Consider the following 19,465-nt stretch of genomic DNA (forward strand, 5'->3'; position numbering starts at 1 on the left):
GTGGAGTCTAAATAGAAGACATTATTTTAGCAGTATTAAAATAATGGCTAAAAAGATTTCTGCCTCCCCAAGTGCAAATACATTATAATGAAATAGCCAGCCACTGGTTTTTGAAATCTGTTGGAAACATTTATTGAACAAAAAAATTTCATGATTCTGTATAGGATGAAAAAAAATCTTTAGAATTCTAGAAGAAACTAGAAAAAGAATTTCCTATATCACTTCTAGGTTGTTTTTTTGAAAATGTTCTCAGAGGTAATCAATGAAGTATTTTAATGAAGTTATGTCCATCAAGTTACCACTAGGTTTACATAGAAGGCAAGGTCTGAATCTTGTGTATAAAATTCTAGCACTTCCAAACGCTTCTTGATCTCATAACTTGGAATTTTAAGTAAACCTGATATTTTTTTGACAGTAAAGCTCAGACAAACTTTAGAATGCCTGATTTTCCAAAGTAATATTTTCACTGAGATTTAAAACCTCACATTTTTGTTCAGACATCCAAACTATTGTGTCTACCAGGGCTAAGCGTGCTTTTTGGATACATATAACGTTCTAGTGTTAATTTTCAATCCAAATTAGTTACAAGGAAAACCTTGACCCCGAAGTACAAGCTGTGAAAAACTGTTCCTCTTAACAAGCTGTTCCTCTTAAACACAAGAAGAGATAAATAACAGGAGGGTGTAGTAATACAGAGAAAGAGAGGAAGAATAATTATGGTTATTGGGTAACCTATGGAAAATTAAGTGATGAAGTCCTTAGTTTGATCATGGTTTTGACACCAAGCGGTTGTCATTCCTTTCCTGTGCTTGAAGCAGTCACTTGAAAACACCCCTTTCTTTCTGTATTAAATTATTTTTATTTCTGTTTCTGTTTGAAAACTAATACCTGGGTTTGGATAATCATAGAATCTCTTTAGTTTAATGTTTGAGAAATGACTTCTTGTACTGGTTAAATCATTCCTTTTCTGAAATGTACACGTGCTAGCTATCATAGTATCATCTGCTGTTTGAGATGGAACTGAGAAGGTTGACTGCAGAGAGTTTTATGAATTTAAGCTGAGGATGTAGATAGTAACTAAAGGCAATTAGTCACATGTATAATATATTGATACTATGTCTTATTTTATAGTTAGCCATCGTAATATGACTAGCTTCATGCTATTCAAAATACATGGTTTTCAGTGTGCCATTAGTGATTCCTGTATATCAATTGTTTTTATTAAGGTTTATCTCTGTAGTGTGGCTGTTTCTTGGTTTGACTGTCAATCATATTCTCTTAGATATCCCCAATTCCCTTTGAGGAATTGGTTGCAATGGACCACCTATACAATACCAGTTAATAGGTTGAGATTATTAAAAACTTTACAGTGCTCTTCCTCTAATGAAATGTTCGCGTACCCTCAGTGGCTTCTGTCACCCTTTGCATTGTCTGTGGCTGGAGCGTGTTCTTCCTTCCAGTTTCTCAGGTCTGCATTCTGGATTGTTTCAGCTTGTGTTCTCTGTTATTGTCCATTCAAAAAATTCACGCAGAAATTTTATGAGTATTTCTGGAATACTGCTCTAGTTGGTGAGCATTTTGGGCGCTGTAACATCAGAAGTACAAACTGCATGAAAACCAGTCAGCTCATCTCAGTCCAGTTTTATTCTAAAACCTGAATAGCAACTACATTCTGTACTGGTTGTAGTGTTGGAGCAGGGAAGGCACATCATTTGAAGTTGAGCCCAGGTAGCATAGTGAAGTATAGGCTCTTCTGCTGTTCTATGCACGTCATGTTTCCCTGCAGCAGCATATTTGGCTAAGTTTTAGTAATGCAAAAAAAGTTGAGGTTCTTGCTTGAGTTACAGAGAAAATTAATTTAAGAACTACTGTGTTAATCATTGCTGAGCCCAAAAGGGTTATATTTTTTATTATGTCCTCTTGATGGTGTGGATGCCAGTCTAGTCAGCAGGAAGAGATGGTAGCTGCTCCCTCTGAGATTTGCTTTTGGCTGAAGTACTAATGACCAAAATTAAAGCAGTGGATTATGAGTTAAAAACTTAAATGACCCAAAGCTCTTCCCCTTTACCCGTTCACATCCAACTCCCTTTCCATACTCTCAGAAAGAAATGTTAATCTATGTAGTTGAGTTCAGTCTGGTTCTCAGCAGACCAGAATGTGAAGAGCCTGTTTGAGGGCATTTGAAACATTTTTGTGTTAACTTGTAAGTTGCTAACAAGTAGCTTAACTTACTGAGTTAAGCCAAATGAGTAGCTTGGAATATGTGATAATTTTTTTTCTAGAAACTTCCTGGTTTAGTTAATAGAAAGTAATGGTGCAGTACATAGTATGTTATGAGGAGTTTATTGTTGTTTGATTTGTTTGGGTTTTTTTTAATAGTGACACAGAGCGCACACATTTTCACTGCGACGTGCCAGGTGGGGTTCAGGAACGAGTAGAGAAAAAAATCTTGCAAACCACCACTGCCAAGATACAAAACTTGCTATCTGGACCAGTAGTTAGCTGCTTTAAAAAATGTGTATTCTTTTAAAGTGTGTATTTTAGATGTTGTTATTGGAAATGTTTAAAGTTTCTTTCTAGCTTTGTGCCACATGGTTTGACAATCCTAAACAGGCGTTTGATGAATCAGTGTCTCTTTCCATTCCTTCTGCCCCACAAAGGCTGCATATTTAAGAACATGTTGTTATGTTTCTGTAAATTGAGAACATAGCAAAAAACCAAAAAAACCCCAAACCCCAGAGCTTTTCCTTGCTCTTGTTAGTATAGTTAAATGATCTTTTCTGTGGCTGCAATCATGCTGTTCTCTGAGTTTGGTCATTTAAGTCTGTTTATCCTTTTTAGTTCTTGAGAGAAGAAAACCAACATCCACTTTTTGGGGAGAGAAGGAAAAGGCTGAGGTCAGCAGTCTGCACATTGGTGTCACAGTGCGTTGGGATCTGAAATAATGAACACATTCCATCTGGGCGAAAGAATGATGTCTGTTAGGGTTCAGTTTGCTATGGTTTTTGAGCTTTTCCGTATGATCTCATCACTGGAGGAGGAAAGTATATTCCCCCATAAGAACAATCTCATAGTTATGATTCATTACTACTGTGGGGTTTTTAGTGTGTGAGTCTTTTGAGTGCCAGACCTCTCCCCACTCTTCCACCCCAAATAAAAATCAACCACCCTGTCTTTGGCTTTTTATGGTATTGCTGTAGGTGGACTTATCCAGAATAATGGTTGGCTTTAACAATCAGAGCGTTACATCTTTGTCCAGAAAACAACTCCTCCTAACATATATTTATCCAGCTATTTGTCAAATTTCACATTTTGGGAAGAGAGCTTGTACACTATATTTCCTTAAGGTTTGGTAAGCACTGTTTTGCATGAATGTTCCCTTTTGTGAGTTTTCCCTTTTCTGCATATAACTTCATGTGTTTATGTTAGCAAATTTACTTGGGAGCAGAAAATTTCTTAATTTTTCTTAGTTAATATTTAGATTGTCACTTTCATTCCCCAACCCGCTGCCCTAATAAGCTAGCAGTCAGTTCTTTGAGCAACTGTGTGTTTGGCAGTAGCATTTGAAGCTGGAGATGGATCCCTTCACTTACTCTCCTGTATCTCCTAATAAGCTTTCATGTTGAAAAGGTGCAGTCTAGTCCAAGTGTAATGGTTTTTTGGAACCATTACACCACTACAGCACACCAGAAGAAGGGAAAATCTGTAGACAGACAAGTAAACCCTGTAGGATGCTGTTGAAGGCCTAATAATAGCATGGCAAATAGTTGAAGACCCTTTTCCTTTTTTCTTGCAACATGACTGTGGACAATTTATTTCCTGCTAGTGCTGAAGTAATCTGTCCATTAGAAAAATCAGACCAAAGTGATTCTGGTGCAGTGAATAAAGTTAAGTCATCTTCTCGCGTTTTACGGTCAGTTCCTGCAGTCTAAGGGACACGTAGTGCACGAAACCCTGTGGACTGTGAAGAGTTCATGTATAAATACTGATATGACTGAAGACCTGTCTCCTTTTAGAAGTACAGCAGAGCAGTGTAATAAGCTTGAAGAGCTATGATAAACGGTGCAGTTCTGATTCACTTGGCTCCTGCTGCTTTGAACTGAAATGTAAGTTCATATATAGTATGTGTGTATATGTGTGTATATATATATATACACACACAAAGGGCAGTGGCTCAGGTTCTAGCAACAGCCTAGAGGTCAAACTTAACGTTTTCCTAGAAAAAGGCGGGTCATGGAAAGAAAACTAAACCATTTTTTTCATTAGGCCTGTCAAAGATAGTCATGAGCTAACAGCATGGGTTTTTTTTTATTTGATATAGTCCTTTGAGGTTAGTGGAGTCCAGGTATACATCTTAGGGGGGTTTTTTGAGACTTCTGGTGTGTAACTGCTGTAATACACTGTATAATGTATTCAAGTACGAAACTACCATAGGGTCCTTGAAGAGCAGACATAAAGATTCTTCTTTGCTCACGCTTCTGCCTCTCTGATTTTTTTCCAAACAAAAAGTAATCTCTTTAGAGTGTAGTACTTTTTGCTAAAATAAAGAAATTGAGTTGATCTCCCCTACATCTAGTAATGTGCAATTATTGAACCTTGGAAAAAGAATAGCACACTGTGATGGTTTAATTTGCTTTGGATAGCGATAGCTTCATTTTTCCATCTTGCTGCTGCAGTCTGATAAAACAAAGTGATGGGTGGTGGGAACTGTTGGCAGGAGGGGAGTATGTCACCTTCAAATTGGTACCTGGATATGAAAATTACAGAGCTGGAACATTAAAATTTTAGTTACAGGATTTGTGTGAAATGAAGGCAGAAGGCTTATTGTATAATGATTGAGTAGGTCAACTGGAAGTTGTTTGTATTTGTCATTTTTTTAAAGTATGTGAATCATCTTGTATCTTTATATGGTTAAGAATAACCCCCTGCTATTAAGAAAAATATTTTATTTTAAATGGAGCATGAAATATGAGCTCTAGACTTGTGTAATATTTCCAGTTAAGGCATAGCTTGAGAAGTGGTACTAAAATCAGTTGTTAAAGCTAGAAATTCTACTCAAGGTCATCTTATTTGTGCTTATGAGTTGTACTACTTGAATACCAAATAGTTCTAAAATAAGTAGGGTCCTATTCTTATTGTGTTAGATAAAGCTCTGGTTTTACAGGATTTTTATAAAAACGTAGGCTGGTGTAAGGGCTGTGGCAGGGCAGAGAGTGAGAACGTTCTAAATAAGAATGTCTGAACTTAGTCTGTCCTATTAATTAAGTCTTCTACTCGTCGTACCAGTACTCAATCACACTCTGGCTCTACCTTTGTTGTAATAGGATTGTACTAGCTTATAATCATAGTCTCAATTTTTAATAGAATCTAGATGATTTTTATATCTGTCTGACACGTGATTGAGATGAAGTTATGTTCTGGCAAGTACCCTGCAAACCATGTGGCTCTGCTTCCAAATCAGTATTTGTGTCCTGTCACCTGTAGTTAATCATGCTTGTGATTGATCCAGATTCAAATGTAGCAAAAATTTCTTTCCAGTTCAGAAGTTTTACAGAAGTTTTATGTAATAACTGTTACGGATTTCAGAAAAGCCCCTACTGTTTGTTCTGTACTTTGCGAACAGCGCAGAATGCTTCCAGGTTTGAACCTGAAATTACTCATCTGTCAAAATACCCTAAACAAATCCAGGATTTGGTGTATGGCCCTGCTCTCAGATGAGGGAACCTTATTTACCTGTGGTGTGTTTTTAACGTGACTGTGAAATACCTGAAACTTGTAACTAATTTTATTTTCTTTGTATCTAATACTCATCTTTGATCAGATGTGGTCCTTTGGGTCTAAATTGTAAACTATAAGATCAACTATGCTTAGAAAAGAAGCATATATTACAGTTTTACTATCCCTATATTGAATTAATTCCTGGCTAGAAAAAGGGTGGTCTAATTAGAGGTTGCTATCCTGTTCTGATCTAGTTGTTGAAGAGGTGATGAGCCTAGAGCACGTGTCTTTTAAAAACTGAGTATATATTTCCTCATATGTTCTTGACTCTTGCGTGCATAAGAGACATGATCTCAGTATTTGCTCTTCTCCCCTAGCCTTGAAAAGCATCCCAGTGTTGAGCACTTCTCTTATTGTTGTAGTGCCATGGAAAGTGAAAGAAACCGATGCTACATTTTCTCAAAAGTGTTGGTATTGAAAGTTGACAAAACAGCTGGACACTGCTGAATTTTCTTACCCTGGGAGATGGAAATTAGATACTGGGAAATAGGACTTTAAAAAAAACCCCAAAACAATCAAACAAGCATAGACAACGTGCCCCCCAAAACTGACCAACTAGTAAAAACAAAAACTAAAAACCTAAGAAATGCTGGGGAAGAGTTGTCTTCTCCCTTCTTCATAAAATATGAAGAAATATTTAATTATTTTGCTTTTGTAATTCATGGCAAATGCATATCTCTTCAGTCTTCTCCGTTTTCCAAATGACAGACCACATTCCTTGCAAGCCAGGCATCATGTGCTTTCTATAATCTTGGATGTGCTGGAGTGGTATGTCCAGAGAATTTGACTTACTGATAAGAAATCATTCCTTTCTATTTTTATTTCCTGTCTGCATCTGGACATTTCCTGTAAAGAAATGTAGTATCACTCTCTCCTCTCCTAATAAATAGTGTGTTTATGGTATGTTCTGTTCTCCTGTGCTTCTAATATGATGACATTCATGATACACTCCCTTTTGGGCTGTACCTTAACTTCCAAATGACTGTCATAATCAGGATTAGTTACTGACTGTGGTGGTTTGACCCGGGCTGGAGACCAGACACCCACCAAAGTCACTCCATCACTCCCCTTTTCAGCTGGACAGGGGAGGAAATATATATTGAGAGGCTTAGGAGTGGAGATAAGGACAGGGAGAGATCAGCAGTGTCACGGGCAAAACAGACTCAACGCAGAGTAAAATAAATCTCATTTATTACCATGCTGCACTCTGCTGTACTCCCCCCCCCCCCCCCCCAATAACCAATGAAACCAGAATAGGATAATGAGAAGTAAAACCAAATTTTAAAACACCTTACCCCATCTTTCCCTTCTTCCTGGGTTCAGGTTTATTCATGATTTCTCTCCCTTGCTCCCCACCCCCCAGGTTGTACTGGGGAGATGGGAAACTGGGATTTTGGTCAGTTCATAATGAGCTGTTCATGGTGGCCCTTCCTTCTTAGGGGAGAGAATTCCTCACACTCTACTGCTCCAGTGTGGGGTCCTACTTACAGGAGGCAGTCCTCCACAAACTTCTCCAAAGTGAGTTCTATCCCATGGGGGGTGCAGTTCTTCACTGACTTCTCCAGCGTGGGTCACTTCTATGTGGTATAGACCCTTCAGGACCAGATTGCTCTAGCATGGTCCCGTGTGGGGTCACAAGTGCCCTCAACAAACCTGGTCCAGCATGGACTTCTCTCTCCATGGGCTGCATGTCCTGCCAGGAGCTTGCACCAATGCAGGCTTCACACCGGGTCACAGCATGCTTCATGTGTGTCAGCCTGCTCCAGCGTGGGGCCTTTCCACAGGTCACAAGTGGGATCTCTCCTCCTGGGCCTGGAATGCCTCCTCTACCCCCTTTTTCACTGACATTGGTGTCTGCAGAGTTTCTTACCTCATCTCACTCCTTACTCTGGCAGCAGAAATCATCCACTTGAATTTTCTTTTTCCTCCTTAAATACATTATCACAGAGGTGCTGTGGCCATCACTGATTGTCTCGGCCTTTGTTAGCAGTGAGTCTGTCCTTGAGCCGGCTGGTATTAGCTCTGTTGGACCCAGGGGAAGCTTCTAGCTACTTCTTGCAGAAGCCACCCCTACAGACCTCCCACCACCACCAAAACCTTGCCACACACACCTGCAACACTGGTGAAATTGGACTTTTTAGTAATGAGTAGAATGTTTTCTAGGGAGAAAATGTTTCATCTAGAAGTCAGCTGTTGTAAAATATGTCAAAACCAATGAGTGTGTCATTTATGGGCAGATAACTTTTCTGTGCTGAGCTTCAGCGTGTCTGTTTTCTTCTGTGTATGTTAAACAGAGCACAGGCCTTCCAGTCCTCATTCGTTGCAGGGGTAACTGTCACTGGAAAATTTAAACTGTATGAAGCTAGTGAAGCTCCACGTTCTTTGTCCTCCGGTCTTTGCAGAAAACTTTGTATATGGTTATGGCATACACATGCCATACATGGCGTAAACATGCCAATGATGAGGTTTAATTAACCTGAGGAGAAAGGAGGGGAGGAACCTTTAAGGGGGAAAACATGGGGGGAGGGAAGGGAAAGAAAAAGTAGATTTCTTCTCGATCTCTTTCTGAGTAGTTAAACCTGTTTGTCTTGACCACAACTTTTGAAACACCTTTAGGCCAAAGTCAAAGTGCTAGTGATTTTCTGTTTAGAAAGGTGCATGTTTTGGCAAGTTGCAGGGAGTATTACTTTAATGATTTGAGTTTTAAAAAAAAAAAAGTTAACCAAAAAGATTATGACTTGCCATAAGTAATTTTTATGTTCTGTTCTGAAATACTTGTATTTTAACAGTGAACAGAGTATCTGCCAAGCACGAGCTGCTGTAATGGTCTATGATGATGCCAATAAGAAATGGGTTCCAGCTGGAGGATCAACTGGATTCAGCAGAGTTCACATATATCATCACACAGGCAACAACACATTCAGAGTAGTGGGCAGAAAGATTCAGGATCATCAGGTAAGCGAATCTCTGAAAATCTGGAAGAGGAATCTTAAGCTATTTTCTGTGATTGATTTTTACCATTAAGAAATATGTCTTCAGTAAAATTACGGGAACTGTGAATAACTTTATTTTTATCCAAAATAGCAAAACTTCATTATGGCTTTTCCCCCCATAAACTAGATGTATTACATCCAAGGCAATAGTGCCATTCCTTCCTACAGACTCATGTAAAGGCTAGTGGTGTACACACAAGACACCTGATTTCTCTTAAAGATAAAGTCAGCCTAAGAACATTAGTTCTATAGTCCACTGTTAGCTGTGGTCTGTTTAGGTGCCAACAGTTCCCCAGCAGCATTTCCTATGTTACAGAAGGTTGGATGCATGATTTCTCTTTTCCCTAGATCAGTTCTTTCAGAAGAAAAAACCCCTAAAACCCACAACTAAACCTTTGGACGTTTAGTAGTGCTGGTGATCTACCACTGTGAGAGTTTGAGAAGGGAGTAACAAGGATTACTTCTTAATTTCCTTAATGAAGAATTTATTAAGTCTTGGTTATATGGCAAACATGGAGCATATTTCAAGACAGAGTGTTGCCTTGTGATACTTGAGGTGGGGTTAAAGATCTTAATTTACCAGACAATTGAAGCATAGACTGATTAATCTCCTGTGTGATTTGTCATTAAACACTTACTCCAAGAATAAATGATTGCCGTGCATTCATCTGAGAACAAACCTGGTTTGTTTTTTTTCCTCCTGTTATTCAGTGGAAAAAGGCAGTAAGATACAGTTATCTAACTACAGTGAGATCCTCTTAGTGAATGGCTTGTAATAAATGGCTGTCCTACTAGATATCATTTATTGCCTTTGTGAGCCATAAGAATCTAGCAGAATGCTACCTTGGGATGTATAGTAGAGGTTCACATAAACTGCTGCTGAAAGCACAGCAAACTAAGGGATGCAGGAGCCACAGTGAGCAGCTGACAACTTGTTTAAACATAATTCTGATAAGTAATCTGTTAGTGGAAATTTCTGTGGTTAGTGAGTTTCTGAAATCCATGTGCATATTAACATCAAGTATTACGCTACTGAAATCAGAACTGTTTCTATTACTATATTATGAAGCATCATTGCAGCATTTGAAATGAGAATGCTTAAACTACAAAACTTAATGCAAAGCATCTCAGTAGTCGCCTTGTGTATTCTCATCGCTGATTTCATGCAGCATTTGAATTAAAATTGACATGGTTATATGCTTCGGCATTGTGATCTTGTGGATTATGAGGCTAGAATTAACCCACATGGTTAAAGGAATAAAAGCTACTTTAAGCTAAAACTTGTGATAAAATAGCAATTTTACACGTAACTATTTTTTTTTAATGATTATAGGTGGTAATAAATTGTGCCATTCCAAAAGGGCTGAAGTACAATCAGGCTACGCAGACCTTCCACCAGTGGCGTGATGCTAGGCAGGTGTATGGTCTGAATTTTGGCAGCAAAGAAGATGCCAATGTCTTCGCAAGTGCCATGATGCATGCCTTAGAAGTATTAAATTCACAGGAAGCTGGTAAGAGTCTCATCACTTTTTTTTTCAAGATTGTTCAAATACAGAGATGGAAAAAATTCAGATGTTTATGTATAAAAGTCAGTAAGTTGTTTCTAATCATGATTCAGCCTCTAGCTGTTTTAATTATTCGGGTGTTTTGTCTGCCTAATTGCTGCTGCTTAATAGTGATTCTCAACATAACTGCCATCTGTGTAAATGCAATTCCTAACAAGTAAACCTGTTTGCATACTATCTGTTACACATAGTAACTTGCTGACTTTTTGTTTGGTTTCCTTAAGGAAACAAAACCAAAACACCTGACCAACCAATGTGAAGCTCTTAATGAGCATACGCTTCAGGATTTTTAGAGATATGCAGTGTTCTTTGTGTATTGGTATTTTTCCTTCTCATTGGTTTGTTATGAAAACGTTGTGGTTTTTTACCTCTGAACCTTGGAATTCAGGTCATCCTCTTTGGCAGTTCTTAACCATGCAGGTAACTCACTCTAGGTTGGAGACCTTGGATCCATGGGTAGCATTCAGATGAGCACATATAATTTAGACTATGTATCTATCATTTAAATTGCTTTTAGAGAACAGGATGATTTAGAGGGTTTAAAATATTGGTGGAAAACTTAGAGGCTCTCAAGGCTTCAGCTGGTGCCTCTAATATATTCTAGATAGGCTCTACAGCAAATTGACCAGTATAACACTGTGACACACACACACAGAGTTTTTATCAAGAGACTTTTGTGTTCTTATAACCAAATAGAATTCTTTGTCCTCATTAAACTTTAAAGATTGCCCATGTAACAAGAGATAGTACTTCTGTGCCAATTTTCTTTCTCTGGTAGAGAGAAAGGCCATAGATAACCTTTCTAGGGCTGTCTCAGCTATAGCGAAAAAAGGTGACTGTATCAAGCTGCTTTTCATTCTGATAGTTGTTTCAAGACCTACCTTTTGAAACTAAGCTGTCTAGACCAAGAAGGATGATATGTTTTGCAGTGCTTACGCTGTTGTGCAGCTCACAAAGCCAAAATATAAAGGGTAGCTAGAGGTATAAGGTGTCTTTTTGCAAACTAAAATAATCCAGTTGTGTATCCTGTTCTCCTGTCTCTTGGTTAGGTATTTTCTTCTTTAAATCCATCAGTTCTCCTTTCCCTGAGGGTTACTTGATTATATGTCATTCATATTCTCTGTTTATCATCTCACCAAATAACACTTGCGAACACAAGTTGGTTTCTACTCATTTGATGTCTTGTGGGTTTGCTTATGGCAAGCTTTTTTGGGGGGGGTTGCTGCAGTGGTGGCTTCTGCAAGAAGCTGCTGAAATCATCCCCTAGGTCCAATGAAGCCAATACCAGCCAGTTCGAGGACAGACCCGCCACTGACCAAGCCCATGAGTGACAGTGGTAGTGCCTCTGTGATAACATATTTAAGAAGGAGAAAAAACCACAAGAGGCCACTTTTTTCCACCAGAGAAAGAAGTGCAAAGATGCAAGAAACTTTGCAGACACCAAGGTCAGTGAAGAAGTGATGGGAGGAGAGATTCCCCCGCAGCACCTGAAGACAACCACGGTGAAGCAGATTGTCCCCCTGCAGCCCATGGAAGATTATGGGGGGTGGAGATCCCACTTGCAAACTGTGGAGGACCGGAGATGGGTGGAGACATGAAGGATGCTGTGACCCTGTGGGAAACCCGTGTTGGAGCAAGCTGGTCCCTGGCAGGACCTGCAGCCTGCGGAGAGAGGAGCCCACGCTGGAATAGGTTTGCTGGGAGGACTTGTGAGCCTGTGGGTGGACCATGCTGGTGCAGTCTGGTCGTGAAGGCCTGCACTCCATGGAAGCCATGCTGGGGCAGTTCATAAAGAGCTGGAGCCCCTGTGGGAAAGGACTCGCTTTCCAACTGCAGAAGTTTGTGGAGGATTGTCGCCCATGGGTGAGACCCCATGCTGGAGTAGGGGAAGAGTGTGAGGAATCCTCCCCCTGAGATAGAAGGACCAGCAGAGACAATTTACGATGAACTGACAGAAACCTCCATTCTCTGTCTCCCCCTGTGCCACCTGGAGGGGTGGGGAAGGAGATAGAGAAATCAAAAATAAAGGCTGAACCCAGGAAGAAGGTAGGGGTGGGAGAGAGATGTTTTAAGACTTGGTTTTGTTTCTTCTTATCCTACTCTGTTTTCATTGGGTAATAAATCAGATGCATTTTATTCTGTGTTGAGTCTGTTTTGCCTGTGACACTAACTGTGGAATGATCTCTCCCTGTCCCTATCTCCACTCCTAAGCCTCTCAATAAATATTTTCTCCCCTGCCCAGCTGAAAAGGGGAGTGATTTTGGTGGGTGTCTGGCCTCCAGCCAGGGTCAAGCCACAACAAATCTGAAAAAGCCTGATTTATAGTAATCACCACAATTAGAGGGTTTTATATTGCTTCCTTTCCTGTACTCAGAATATTTTGGTACCTCATGTTTCAAACAAGCGTGTATGTTTATATGGTGTTTTTTAAAATTTATTATTTTCTCAGAACACTAAAACTGAGCTACCAGAGAGGCTGAAGTCACAAGCAGGCATGATGATGCTCATGTTTTAATTGGTCACTGTGTCAGATTTTTTAGTTTCACAGATCATTGTGATTGCAAGTGGCCCTTCTTTTTATTACACAAATTAGCCTACTCTTGTAGTTTTGCATGGCTGGGTTCTGGTGAAGAAGGGGAGCTATGCATGGTGGCTCCTGCAAGAAGCAGCTAGCAGCTTTCTGTAGGCCTGAGAGAGTAAAAGTCCTATAAGTTACTAAAGGAATTTGTGCTAATACTAAAAGATCATTACATTATATATTGATCCTTCTGTTCCTTCTGATTTAGCTGCTAGACTTCTAAAATTTTTCTGACACATGCAGTCCTACTCGGTATTTTGACAACACTGCTTCAGAAATCTCTACCTAAAGAGGAAGTCTTGTCTCTAATAGAATCATAGAATGAGTAAGGTTGGAAAGGACCTTTAGAGGTCATCTACTCCAACCCCCCTGCAGTAAGCGGGGACATGTTCACTAGATCAGTTCGCTCAGAGCCCCAGCAAGCCTGACCCTGAATATCTCCAAGGATGGGGCCTCCACTTCCTCTCTAGGCAACCTGTGCTAGTGATCTGCCACACTCATATTGAAGATTTTTTTCTAAATATCTTGTTTTGTAGTTTAAAACCATTACCCCTTATCCTAGTGCTACATGCCCTTGTGAACAGTTCTTCCCCAGCTTTCTTACAGACACCTTTCAGGTACTGGAAGGCCACTATAAGGTTCCCCTGGAACCTTCTCTTCTGCAAAATGAATAGCCCCAACTGTCTCAGCCTGTCTTCATAGGGGAGGTGCTCCAGCCCTCTGATCATTTTTGTGTCTCTCCTCTGGTCATACTCCAACAGGTCCACGTCCTTCTTGTGTTGTGAGCTCCAAAACTGGACACAGTATTCCAGGTGAGGTCTCACCAGAGCAGAGTAGAGGGACAGAGTCACCTCTCCCTTACTAATAATCTATGTAAATTGCTGTTTCTTTATATATCTAAACGAGCATATAAAATCTCCATCTCAAGTAAAGTAACAAAATTCTGTATAGATAGATTCCCTTTTACTCCAGATTTGCTCACGATCAAAGTTTGATTCTTGTGGTATCCTTATTTTGGACTGAGCAGTTTCTTTTATTAGCTTGGTTATTTAAGTTCTATTTTATTCATAAAAGGAAAGCATTTTTAACGTTAGCTGAGCATACTGTTCAGAAATTCATAGAGCTGTAGGTGAATTTTAAACTTTATTCAGGGGTTCACAGTAATCTGGATGTCTTCTGAGGAATATTAGGGATTACTTTGTAGGTATCATTTCGGTTTGCAAGTCAGCTGCTATGGCTCTTTTTCACTCTTTAAATAAAGAAAAAATCCTATATTCTCCTCTTGCATGTATTTGAATAATGTCCTTGATCTTGCTTGCAGCTGGCATCTTCACCTGTTGTATTGCTGGAGTAAGTTGGGCTTGTTTAATTTAGGATCTCCCTCTAGTGGGCCTGCAGGAGTAGAGGCGCAGACACGGGGTTGCCTGTACCACTGAGTGTCTGGAGTAGAAGTAGTGTAAACTGGCAGCTTTCTCCTGGAAACCGGTAGAGGCTGGTCTCAAAGGGCAGTGAAATGATGTCTGCCTTGGCAGTGAAATTGTCTGAAATGTGTGTTTTCTGCCTTTTTTTTTTTTTCCCCCTTCTCTCTCTGATTTGCAGTGCTGATTGTGGTCATCCTGATTTCTCTCCTGCTGGAACTTTATTTAAGTTGATGTGTATTCAAAGTGTTCTCACTCCATTCTGGTTTGAATGACTGTATTAGCTAGTAGCTATTCAACCAGACCCTGTTTTCCCACTGGCTAGTTGAGCACATTATAGGCCAAATCCAAAAGGAGAGACAGGAATGCAGGACTGTACTTTGTCTATTAGGCTATTAATGCTACAAGTTACTGCCCCATACACTAGGAAAAGTATTAAAAATAAGCCAAGATTAGTTTCTGGCATTCATTTGGGAAAATGAGGAAAGATTTACTGATTTTGTTAAATAATTGAGGTGGTCAAAAGTTATGCTTTCATGACAAGTATGTATCAGTTGGATGGGGATTTCTGTCTTGAAGGCTGTGCATGGTGTATTTAGATATTCAGTAATTGGTCTTAATTGTGTAGAACGAATAGGGCTTTCTGTGAAGCTTTTCCATTGCATTGTAAGGCAAATTTTCATATCTGCAATAAGTAGAGCTCAATGTTATAGTCAGTGGACTGTGGAGAGAGGGAATGGCCTCAATGAAGCTAGCTTAGATAGCTGAGAAAATTCTCTGATGTCTGGGAAAAGGGATTATTCCTTTGAAGGAATAAGTGCAAGTAAGGGAACCGTGCCTTGGAAGATGGGAGGAACAAAGGGGTGTCATACTGTTTTGCTGCAAAAAGGTACCTTCTAGTTCAGCTGGAATGGATGTTGCTTTGTGTGGCATCTGTCTTCAGTCCCAGGAAAGCCTTGCTAAGACAGTAAGAAACTGAGATTTATGTAAGTGTAATTTGTATTTGAGAAGGTATTTTTAGATGTTCATTGTAGAGGATGAAAGCAGCAAAAGACAAACTGAAGGATGTTATAGAACTGTAAATAAGCCTATTATGATTCTAAAAGAATTGCGTACATGTAAGATTAATTATGTTTTTTGTACTGTTCTTTAACAGTTCTATATTGATTTGTGAATTTTTTTTTTAATACTCGATACAAAGGCAAGGATAGGAATGGCTTCAGTGAAGCTGTTTTAATACAGCCTTAGGTAACACTTAAATTCATAGGGAAATGTGGAGCAGGAAAAAGGGTCTCGTTATTTTGTTAGCCTAATCTTGGAAAAAAACCTTGAGGTTAAATTTATTTTGAAATTATCAGTAAACCTACAAGTTAGGTTACTCAGTTTTTAAATAATCAAACTGTTATGGGGACAAGATGCATTCTTCTGCCACAGTTGCATTACAGATGTGTGATCATTTCTCTTACAGTGAAGATAGCTCATTAAATCCTTGCTTATAGAGGAGTGTGCTTTATCATATATTGAGTAATTCAGTATCTTTGGGAAATGCAAACTGAAACAAAACCTGGGGTCAACTAATTGAAATCCGTGTAGAAGCTGTAGGAGGCTGAAATGAGAAATGATGTGTGGGGCGGGAGATCTCAAATGCTTCTACTGGTACTCTTGTGCTTTGTACCATGCTAAAACTTGTTTTGAGGAAGGAGAAAATGCTTCTACTGCAATGAAGTAATTATGCTATACCTGTACTCTTGGCAAGCCTCGGGAGCAGGCTGTCAGCACTCCCTGTCAGAGTGGGAGTAGCATGATGGGGTATTACCTCTGTTGTCAGAAGTCGGATAATGTCTCTATTTTTGCTAGTAAGCTTTTTCTTTCCTGTGAAAATGTGGGATTGATTAAGAACATTTTTGTAGTTACTGGATTCTGTAATAGTTGATCCTGATTTATATGCCAAAATATTAACCTAAAGGAAGTTTTAACTGTTTATTGGGCAAAATACTTTTGTTCCATTTTAATTGCATGTGAGTATTGAAAGCATCGTGAATTTTAGTGGTGATATTTGGAAGTGAAGTGTATGTTGCTGAATTTTCACAGTTGTACTCACTTCTAAGTGTTGCCAGTGTGGTATTTGCTTTGTGCGATTCTTCAGGATTAATGTTCTATCAGGAGAAAGTATTGGCATTGAAGTTTGGTAGTTGGTCTTAACTGCATGGGAAATGTACAGAGAAGTATATCGATTTTTGTGGTTAAAGTTTTGTTAAAGGTTGGGGAATTAAAATTTATTTTTCTCTTGAGGCTTCATATATTTGTCTGTAAAAAATTGCCAGTAGAAGCTGTAGCGATATGAAATCTGTGGCCTTTTAGAAACAGGGTGCTGTCAGAACCATGAGTGTAATATGGAAATACAGCTTGGTTAGGCTCATTTCTTCAGTATTATCTGCAAAAAATGATAGTCATCATTTATAACGTTTGTATTCAAACAAATTTTGGGGAAAAAAGTAATAGATTTCCTGCAGTAGCAGTGGTATTGATATATTTAACTTCTGATACCTGCTTTTTAAAGATTGTGATATTGTAGTTAGGTTAAGGGACGGTAGTACTTCACTGCTGCAGCTTTGTCTCCACATAAAAGGGTGGTGGAGAGGGAAACAGGAAGGCTGCCCAAGTCACACAGTCAGGTATCACTGAGCATAGGTTATTGGCACTGGGTTTCCAAGGCTCTGCTGGCGTTGATAGGAGGCTTGTCTATACTTAAGTGAGTTTCAGTGACTATTTTATTCTTCTTTGTCCTGTTGTTGTGGGTTTGCATGGCACGGTTTTGGTGGTGGAGGGGGTGCTGCAGGGGTGGCATCTGGAGTGAGCTGCTAGAAGCTTCCCCTAGGTCCAACAGAGCCAAGACAAGACAGCTCAAGGACAAACTCACCGCTGACCAAGACCAAGCCAATCAGTGACAGCTTGAGAGAAAGGAGTGAGAAGATGTGAGAACCTTTGCAGACACCAAGGTCAGTGAAGAAGGGGCGAATGAGGTGCTCCAGGCACCAGAGGAGAGATTCCCCTGCAGCCCGTGGAGGAGATCATGGTGAAGCAGGTTGTAGATATTTGAAGGAAAGAGAAGCTTTGGATGGAAGATGGTTTGCTTGAATAGAAGTGGTGGAGAATAGTTTTGCCATTTTTTAGTGCCAACGTTTTTGTCCATAGTCCTGCTTCTAAATCCATAATACAGGTCCAGGTCTAGAGGAGTGGTGCTGTTCTGCTTCTGCTGAAGACTAGTGTTAGGAAGTCTTCCCAGACTTTGTTCTGTAATGTTCTAGAGCAGGACAAGTTCTGAATGGGAGGAGAAAGAGCATCAGGCAAGCGAAAGAGATTGCTTCACTGCTTCTTCTTACTGCTTCCTAGCATAAATCTCTGAAAAAAGCCTGCTTTCAATTCATTCAGAAAACATTTAAGCATTCAGTGAAACTTTTTTTTTTCCAAGTTCTTATATTCTGTATCAGAAATACATCTTTTGCTCTGGTTTTGAACTCAGACCTGGGGTGTGTTCTTTTCTTACTAGGCATACTCAAACTGCCGTTAATAAAAGTCTTTTCTAAAGATGAGAATTACTACGTTTATCCTTATAGTGTATGCTTATATAAATGAACTTGCTGTCTGCTTTCAATCCATTCTTCCTTTGAAGTCAGTCGTAGTTTGATTTGACTGTCAGGCTGTATAATTGGAATGTTGCTTAGTTTTGGCAGTAACATACTGAGATATGATAGAGTGGGAATTCTTAATTACTGAGTTGTTTTTATATAAACTGTTTCTCTGGGGGAAAAATTGAGATCTTCACCTCAAACTAAAATTCACATGTGTGATAACAGTTAACTTTCTAAATGTACTAGATTTTTTTAAAAATGGATTTTGTCTTTTAATGCTCTACTCTGAACAGTACAGTAATTGCAGGGGTGATTTTGTGCGTATGTGTTTTTTTGGCTTTCCTCAACCCTAGGGCATGTGGGGTTCTGAAAAAAATTTCTCTTGATCTGGCTGCCAGCAGTCCCAAAAAAAGCCCGCTGCACAAATCCTTATGTTACCAGCTCCCGAGCAAGCCTGCCTGGCTAAATGCATATGCACGTTGTAGTACATTATATAACCTCTAGTACGTGTATTGTTCTTGTCTTCAGTAGATTATATGGGGTTTTTAGGGCTGTTGCTCAATAGTGATGTGATGTCTTCAGTGTCAGCCAGGTGCTATATCAGCACTGCCAGCATAAGGCAGGTGACATTAAAAGGAGTGGAGTGGAGATTCTGGTGTGAAACTCCAAAGCAGATGATGTCATTGCAAAGACTGAAGGAACCGATAAACCCGAAAAAGCATGAAGAGAGGAGGAAACTGTGTTTGCATTTCCAGCTTGCTAGTGAAACCTTCACAGGGTCGTGCAACTGGAATGAATTCAGCTCTTTAATGGAGATGCAGAAGTAAGAAGTCAATCAGAGGTGAAAATTAAGTTAAGCAGTTGTATAAGCTGCAACTCAGGTTGTAGTTAATAAAGGTGATGTTGGGGGTGCTTAATATAGTTAAAGCAGCCCCCAACAGTATGATTTCATTTTCTGAGCTATGCCAGTATAGTTGTGTGTGTGATTGTGTAAAGAACCAGAACTGGTCCTGATCTAGCTGGTGAAAATAATTCTTGTAGGGCTTTTTTCCCCTGGGATTTTTAATGCATTGGATTTCCACTCCATCTCTTGCTACACAGTTGCCTGAACTGTAATAGAGGAAGGGGTGATGCAAAGGTGAGAATAAGCTGAAAACCAGAAAGCATTTAAACTGGAATGGCTGCTGAACAAATTAGTATGAAATAATATCCTCTGTCTGTCAGGGTTTGCTGCGGAGTTCACCGTCTGTGCTTTCTTTAGAAAAAGAAAGATGTTAAGCTTTCCTTAAAACTCAGAATGAATAGACCATTCAGCCTTGGCTCCTACTTGGCTTGTGCTGGTCTCTGAAGATAAAGCAATCCTGCAGAAAAATCAGACTTTTTTTCCGGGCAGCATCTCTGAATATTTCTCATGGGGCTTGATGTTTCTGAAATATCTTGAAGTGTTCAAAAGCCTCTGAGAGCACTCTTTATTAGCTAGTTCCTGATTATTTATTCATTT

General features: G+C 39.5%; 1 protein-coding gene across 6 annotated transcripts in view; it reads left to right on the top strand.

Moving 5' to 3' along the window:
• Window positions 1-19,465, top strand: part of ENAH (ENAH actin regulator) — a gene marked incomplete at its 5' end in the record, with an annotated part of 97,343 nt that overhangs the window by 38,980 nt on the left and 38,898 nt on the right. For all 6 annotated transcript variants that reach the window (XM_084262382.1, XM_084262383.1, XM_084262385.1 and 3 more), the window contains 2 exons: window positions 8,568-8,733; window positions 10,105-10,282. In XM_084262382.1, the coding sequence (XP_084118508.1) occupies window positions 8,568-8,733; window positions 10,105-10,282 (344 nt within the window). The remainder of the gene's footprint in view (window positions 1-8,567; window positions 8,734-10,104; window positions 10,283-19,465) is intronic.

This window comes from Gallinula chloropus (genome assembly GCF_964237585.1).
Source record: "Gallinula chloropus genome assembly, chromosome: 3".
NCBI lineage: Eukaryota > Metazoa > Chordata > Aves > Gruiformes > Rallidae > Gallinula > Gallinula chloropus.